This window comes from Sorex araneus, chromosome 2 (assembly GCF_027595985.1).
Source record: "Sorex araneus isolate mSorAra2 chromosome 2, mSorAra2.pri, whole genome shotgun sequence".
In the NCBI taxonomy this organism is placed as follows: domain Eukaryota; kingdom Metazoa; phylum Chordata; class Mammalia; order Eulipotyphla; family Soricidae; genus Sorex; species Sorex araneus.
Window position 1 is genome coordinate 199,717,950 of NC_073303.1, and position 7,945 is coordinate 199,725,894.

Here is a 7,945-nt window from a genome sequence, read left to right on the forward strand (position 1 = left end):
TGGATTTGACCAGCATTTCCTATTACTATGCAAAAACCCACGCTTTGGCAGGGGTGAGGCAGAATGCATTATGCACTGGACCCTTACCCGGTTCTTACCCGGCTCGGGGACCACATGGGATGCTGCGGATCGAACCTGAGCCGGCCAGGTGCAAGCAAACGCCCTATCTGCTGTACTATGGCTTCTGGCCCCCAGAAGAACACTTGTTAACGTCGACAGTCAACTGTGGCCACCGGTCAGTCCCCTGTCCCCCTGTGCCCCCAACTCTAGGGTTAGAGGGAATCTGTTAAAAAAAAAAAATGGGTGGGTGTACAAATAACCCTATTTCTTCCATAACTGTAGGTGGATTAATACCAGGCTTACAAACCCGGCTTCACTGCAGTCGCACAGGCGATCAATAGTGGGGAGGGTAGGCACCGCCGGCAGCCGCCTTGATCCGAGTCAGGGGTCCAGCCGCCTTTGATCGGGGTTAGGGGGTTCAGCAGCCTTTGACCCGCTAGGGTTTTGCACAGTCACGCGCCGCGGCCCGGGGGGCGTGGCCGCGCCTGCGCACTGCGCCCACCGGCCGCCTCTCCCGGGCGCAGAGGCAGCGCACAGCCCGCCCGAGCAGCATCGCTCCTACAGGACCATGTCGGGCTCCACGCGCGTGGCGCTGGTGACGGGCGCCAACAAGGGCATCGGCTTCGCCATCGTGCGCGAGCTGTGCCGGCACTTCTCCGGGGACGTGGTGCTCACGGCGCGGGACACGGCCCGGGGCCAGGCGGCCGTGCAGCAGCTGCAGGCCGAGGGCCTGAGCCCGCGCTTCCACCAGCTGGACATCAACGACCCGCAGAGCATCCGCGCGCTGCGCGACTTCCTGCGCAAGGAGTACGGGGGCCTCGACGTGCTGGTCAACAACGCGGGCATCGCCTTCAAGAGTAAAGGGGCCGGGTGCTGCCCGGGGAGGGGTCGCCCCTGCCGCCACCAGCCGGGGCGGACGGGGCCGGAGGAGCCCCGCTGGGACCCAAGGAGCCCAGCGGGGTGAGGGTGGGGTGCTCCTTAGAGCCTTCGAGGGAGGCGGGCGAGAGACTGGGTGGAGCTGAGCAGACTCCCCAGGGCTGGCTTGGAAATTTTCCAGCCTGTTCCGTGTTTTTTTCTCTCCTTGGACTTGAGAGCAGTTGGATGGACTTTTAAATTTTTATTTATTTTTAATTTTCCCCCCTCCCCAGTAAGTCAGCACAAAGTACAAAACAGAAGAACACTTGAGTTTGTTTGGATTGTTTTTTTCCTTTGGCTTTTTGGGTGACTCCTGGCTCTGCACTCAGGAATCACTCCTGGCGGTGCTCAGGGACCACATGGGATGCTGGGGATCGAACCCAAGTCTGCCAGGTGCAAGGCAGACGCCCTATCTGCTGTACTATCCCTTCCGGCCCCAGAAGAACACTTGCTAACGTCGGCAGCCAATTGTGGGCACCAGTCACTCCCCTGTCCCTGTCGCTGGCATCTCACCCAGCCTTAGGGAAACGCCTCCGATGTCACTCGCCTGCATCTTCTGTCGTTCTGGGGACTCCGCCTCTGGCTCCTGTGTACTAACTAACTTGACTTTCCTTCTCCCCTCAAAGCGAATGACACCACACCGTTCCATATCCAAGCAGAGGTGACGATGAAAACAAACTTTTATGGCACAAAAGATGTCTGCGCGGAGCTGCTGCCTCTCATGAAACCCCAAGGTGAGCGTGATGAGGAAGCCTAGGGTCCTCTTTCCGGAACCATCTAGCCCTGAACTCGCTGGAGGGACTCCCTTGTCTATACCATGGAGCTGGTCCTTGCACAGCTGACTTATCCCACAGGGTTTCCAGGACTTGCTTACGCCCTGCGCCTCCAGAGTGCGTTTCCCTGTGGTCCCGCCTCTTCTGCCTTTCCCTGGCTCAGCGTCAGCCTATCCGACCTGGTGGAACCTCTCTAGCCAATGCATCAGTATTCCTGACGCCTTTTTCTGCCTCTGACCCTGTGGGGCTTTCTTTCCGTCTACTCTGTGATCATAAAATAGGGCCTGAAAGTAACGATTCATTTTTGGCATTCGGGTTTCCAAATGCGAAAAAAAAATGAATCATATATAAGTGGGATTAAAAACCACCAGTCTTGACAACTTTAAGACATCCCCCATGACCACCCATAAATTCTGATTTTCACCAGGAGACTCAGAGTTCAGCGAAGCCCAGCCGCTCAGAACTCTCAATGTGACAGCAAACGGTGCCATCTCTCAGACCAGGGTTCCAGAAAGCACCCCCAAGTGGTGCTTCGGTTTTCCTCTCATGCTAGGGTCTACGGACACCACATGCGTGTCCCAGCCTTGTGGGACCGTGCGCCTGGGGACCCCCCCATTGGGGACCTCTCCCAAGCTTTACTGTGCAGTGTTTCTGTTGAGGGTCGGGCATAGCCTACGTCCTCCACGCCTGAGCCCGTGCACTGTGATTGTGCTGTTGGCTGTCTTAGATAACATGACCCCAGAGCTCCAGATAAGCAGGACAGGTAAATCTTGCAAGATCTTTCATCGGATATTTCCAGCAACCCTGGCTAAGGTCCAGCCCCCCCCCCCCCTTGGGCCAAGTTAATCCTTTATTCTCAGAGGCCAAGGCACCCTGACCCTTTTGCTGGACTCTCTTACAACAGAAGAATTATTGAGTTATCTGCAGTCCATATAGAATTTTGTTTTGAGGGGGCGGGTTGGCGGCTCACCCAGCTGTGCTCAGGGCTCACTCCTGGCTCGGCGCTCAGGAATCACTCCTGGTGGCAGCTCAGGGGACCACCCGTGGTGCCAGGGATGAGCTGTGTGGAGGCAAGCACCCGGCCTGCTGTGCAATTTCTGTAAAACTCTTGGTACAGAATTTGTATAACAGCAGTATTACCAAAAATATAGCAGTGGAGGGGCGTTATGCAGTGGGGGCACATTTCAAGAAGTAGGTAAAGCTTTATGGCTTCCTATAACGCTCCTACATCCATTTTCACATTTGTGCTAAGTTAATTCTCCCCGGGATCTACTGCTGTTTTCTTTAGCATAGAAATATGTGTGCAGAACTCTTTAAGTTAAGAGGCCTATTGATTCCTTTTTAAACGCTAAGGTAGGGGGGTTGGCAGGGTGGTTCAAAGGGCAGGAATGTGTGTGCTTGCATGCTGCCGTCCTGGGCGCCGCAGGCCTCCATCCCACACCCTCCCCAGCACTGCCAGGCACGAGCCTGATAAGTCCCCAGCACAGTTGGGCCCGAGCACTGAGCTGTCAGGTCCTCATAGCCAAGCCAGAAGTGACCCCGAATCCCACTAAGCATTGCTTGGGAGGTCTCCCCTTTCCCCCAGAGGAAAAAAAATTGAGAGTTTATTGGAGGAAAATAAAACAATATTTGAATCAGGAAGCACCAAAATGCAAGTGATTAGGAGCCCGCCATGGACATATACTCGGAAAGAGATTTTGAAATAAAAGGAGGAGCAAAAGAAAGAAGGCAATTACCCATTGGTATAGCGTCAGCCCAGTTAACTGTGATTGGTTGTCCTTAGGTTTCGCTGTGGCAACCTGAAGGTATTTGGTAGCTTAGCTTTGAATGTAACAGTAGAGAAATCAATCTGTGGGTGGCTAGCTTAATCCACTTCTTCATTGGGCTAGTCATTTTACATCAGTGTCACACTCTTAAGGGGACATTAATGTAGTGTCTCCACAAGTCAGTTTCGATATCATCACGTGACCGATTTACAGTTAGTTATTGAATATACCCAACAGAGCCAGCCCTGCACCATATCAGAGTGCACTTGTGAGTGCGACCTATAAAGTCAGAGTCCAAAGATAAAGGCACATCGCTAGAAAAGAATTGGTTTGTTCCACCACCATGTCATAAAACCGTGACTCCTAGAACAGTGCCACTCAGATTTGCAGACCTCTGTTTAACCGTGTCAGCTCCCCCAAGGAAGAGCGTTATGGACCACTGGTGACTTCACTCTTTCAGGCATCTGGTCGACCAAAGCTAGCTGAGCGAGAGTAACCTTGATGCAGCAGCATTCGATTCCTCTGGTTGTGGGTATTTCTTCTCCACCGCCTTCTGTTCCTCTTTCTCTCCATTAATCGTTGAATTTATCCAAACCTTTTCTTCTTCGAAAGGACATGGAGTCCTGCCCCTACAGTGGCCCTCCTTGCCTGCCTGCTCAGGCCTCCCCTCCCATCCACTCTCATGCGGTGGAGGGTTTGTAGAACGAGTGTGACACAACCACAGCGCCTAGTAGATCCATGCCCAGTCCACGCCAGTTTTGCCACGTGGTGTGGAATTACAATCCACGCCATCAGCCCTGAGGAATTCTGACCTAAAGACCTAAAGCCTCAGTCACAGTTGCCAGCTTACGGGTGGTCCCTGCTTTCTGTGTCCACAGGTGCAGCCCTGCTCCTAGAGCGTCAAGTAGGAAAGAAAGAGAGTTGAGAGACTAAGGATGTAACTCAGGGAGAGAGCACGTGCTCCGCATTTATGAAACGTTGGCTCTCCCGGGCACCCCTTCACTTTGTATCACTTGTTGTCCTGTTGCTCATCGATTTTCTCGAGTGGGCGCCAGTAACGTCTCTGTTCGTCCCTATCCTTCCCAACGCTGGCATATTGGGGGCTTTTTCAGGGTCAGGGGAATGAGGCCCATTACTGTTACTGTTTTTGGTATATCGATACGCCACCGGTAGCTTGCCAGGCTCTGCCATGCGGGTGGGATACCCTCAGTAGCTTGCTGGGCTCTCCAAGAGGGACAGAGGCTTTTTGTGGAGAGTAGCCTTGAGCATGGCCTTAAAAACAGAAAGTGGAAAGAAAAAAAAAAACAGAAAGTAGGGTTGGGAGAAGTTGTGATGATATCAGGAAGAGCTCTAGCGTGCCCTCCCCGGCCCCATTCCTGAGGTCAGCGGGACTTGGGGGAAGCTCCTTGTCTTGTACACACAGTAATGTGCGTGCTGGCTCCAGACCCTTATCTCAAGGCCTCACTGTCCCATTCCAATCCTGTTATCAAACGTTAGAGGTGACGATGGCTCTCTTGGGGTCCGTATGTAACTTGCCTGGCCAAACCGCCCCCTTTCGTGCAGTTGCACTGGCAGACAGGACATTGGCATCTACCACTGGGCATGGAAACCAGTGCCAGGACTGTCTCACCTTGCCAGGACCCCTGTGAGCTTCCCAGGGCACTGTCGGAAGCCTGTCCTTTCGCTGTCTGAACTTTTTGTCCCCTGCTGCACACAGCATAGTCCGGGGCATTCTCTGCCGAGAGCTCAGAAGTCCCACGCGTTCTTATCCCAGCTCCGTACTGGGGCGGCTGCCTGCTCCCACCTGTGGGCCGACACAGCCCCCTCAGACAAGTGCCTGAGGAGTCACTTGCCAGTTCCAGCCCTGGGATGAGCCTTGTGAGGGTTATGACCCCTTTCCTTTCCTCCCTCACCACCTCAGGGACTCCCTTGCACCCCCTCTCTAGATGGGCATCCACTTAATCCAGTTTTTCCCATGCTCCAGATGTAGATCCTTCCAGCCGAGTATGATCTGGTAGGTTTTTGTGGGACTGGGCGTACTCAGAAGTGTTTCCAGGCCAGAGCCATACACAGTACGGAGGGTAGGGTGTTTGCCTTGCACACGGCCACCCCAGGTCCAATCTCCAGCACCGCGAGCCTGCCAGGAGTGACCCCTGGGTGCAGAGCCAGGAATAAACCCTGAGCATCACTAGGTATGTCCCAAAACCAAAGGGGAAAAAAGTGTTTTCATATAAATTAATGGCAGTAAGCCAAAATACAGCCCGCCAAATCCTACAAAACAGGAATGCCTCATTTCCTGCTAGCTGGAAGCCTGTGGTCCACACCTCTGCCCCTCTTGGCTGCTGGCCTGCAAGGACATAAGCCGTCACTCCCAAGCTGGGGAACCCCAAACAGTAAAGCAGTGGGCAGTTAGGCCCATGTCACTGTTGACCCTCCAGTGGCAGCCTTTTTTTTTTTTTTTTTTTTTTTTTTTTTTTTTTTTTTGCTTTTTGGGTCACACCCAGCAATGCTCAGGGGTTACTCCTGGCTTTGCACTCAGGAATTACCCCTGGCAGTGCTTGGGGGACTATGTGGGATGCTGGGGATCGAACCCGGGTCGGCCGCGTGCAAGGCAATCGCCCTACCCACTGTGTTATCGCTCTGGCAGTGGCAGCCTTTTAAACCATCCTTTATTCACTCGGTGCCACCAACTATCTGATAACTAACAGCTTCTTTGTTGGTCACCAAAAAAATGGCCTAGGGGCTGGAATGCTAACACAGCAGATAGGATGTTTTGCTTTGCACGCGGCAGACCTGGGTTCGATTCTCAGCATCCTCTATGGTCCCCCGAGCACCGCCAGGAGTAATTCCTGAGTGCAGAGCCAGGAATTAGCTCCTGAGCATCTCCAGGTGTGATGCAAAGGAAAAAAATAAAGGCCGGTTGGGAGAATCCAGGTGGCCTGTAGATCCCGACAGCCCCGAAGGCTGCCCTTGGGAGGGATAGGCTCTGTACTCTTGAGAGCACATCAGTGCCCGTGGAACTTCCGGTGCCGTGCTCCCCACGGGCGTGAATCCTGAGGACGTCTCCCGTGGGAGGTCCGCGTCAGAGGTCAGTGTCACGGCCTCCGTTCTCAGAGGGTCTCATGAATCCACGCTGGCAGTCATGTCTCACCCAGGTGGGCATTTCCTGGCCCGTGGGATCCCGGTGGCCCCGGCGCCCACGGCCCCTGTGTTTCCAGGCAGGGTGGTGAACGTGTCCAGCATGGTGAGCCTCCGAGCGCTCAAGAGCTGCAGCCCGGAGCTGCAGCAGAAGTTCCGCAGCGACACCATCACGGAGGAGGAGCTGGTGGGGCTTATGAACAAGTTCGTGGAAGACACGAAGAAGGGGACTCACCAGCAGGAGGGCTGGCCCAACACCGCCTACGGCGTCACCAAGATCGGCGTCACGGTGCTGTCCAGAATCCAGGCCCGGGAGCTGAAGGAGCAGAGGAAAGGGGCGGGCATCCTCCTGAACGCCTGCTGCCCGGGCTGGGTGAGGACCGACATGGCGGGGCCCAAGGCCACCAAGAGCCCGGAAGAAGGAGCAGAGACCCCCGTGTACCTGGCCCTCCTGCCCCCCGACGCCGAGGGCCCACACGGACAGTTTGTCATGGAAAAGAAAGTGGAGCAGTGGTGAGCACGGCTCTCCGCTCCGGCCCCGAGCCCCAGCCAAGAGCTGTCGTGATTGGACATATCCTCTGACAGATACCTCCATTCCCGAGGGCCTGCTTCCCCGCCACACCACCCCAGCCTTAGTCAGAGTCTCTCTGTTGGGTCCACACTGAGCTGCCTCCTGATTCTGTGGGGTCTTTGTTTTTGTGATTGCTTCTGCGGCCAGCGTCTGAATCGGTGACAGCCGTGAACAAAAAGCAACAGATGAATAAAGGGTTCTGTGTAAATGTTTGCGTGTGCAGGTGGTTTGTATGCTGAAGCAGCCCCTCGATCTAGCAGACCCGAAGGGCCACAGATGGACAGACAGAAGGACAGGGCCTCGTTTCCTGCTCCAGAGACAGTCCCAGGCTACAGCAGTGGTTGTGGCTTTTTTTTTTTTTTTTTGGTTTTTGGATCACACCTGGCGATGCACAGGGGTTACTCCTGGCTCTGCACTCAGGAATTACTCCTGGCAGTGCTCAGGGGACCATATGGGATGCTGGGATTTGAACCTGGGTCAGCCGCATGCCAGGCAAACGCCCTACCCACTATGCTATCACTCCAGCCCCCGGTTGTGGCTTCTTAATGCACAGTGGGCCTGGGGCAAGTACTGCTGTAAATACTGATATGTAAATTTGGGGTGGGGTAGGCACACCCTGCGGTGCTTTGGGCTTACTCCTCTGTGCTCGGGTATAACTGCTGGCTGTGTTTAGGGGACATTAGTGGGTGCTGGAGATCACACTGCAAGTCAAATGCCTTGAC

General features: G+C 54.6%; 1 protein-coding gene across 1 annotated transcript; it reads left to right on the forward strand.

The window, feature by feature from the left end:
• The first annotated feature begins 549 nt into the window (after window positions 1-549).
• On the forward strand, window positions 550-7,435 carry LOC101540843 (carbonyl reductase [NADPH] 1). Its single transcript, XM_004615329.2, has 3 exons — window positions 550-917; window positions 1,602-1,709; window positions 6,733-7,435. Exons 1-3 carry the CDS (start codon window positions 629-631, stop codon window positions 7,167-7,169), a joined length of 834 nt encoding a protein of 277 aa, XP_004615386.1. The 5' UTR covers window positions 550-628; the 3' UTR covers window positions 7,170-7,435.
• Window positions 7,436-7,945: the final 510 nt, after the last annotated feature.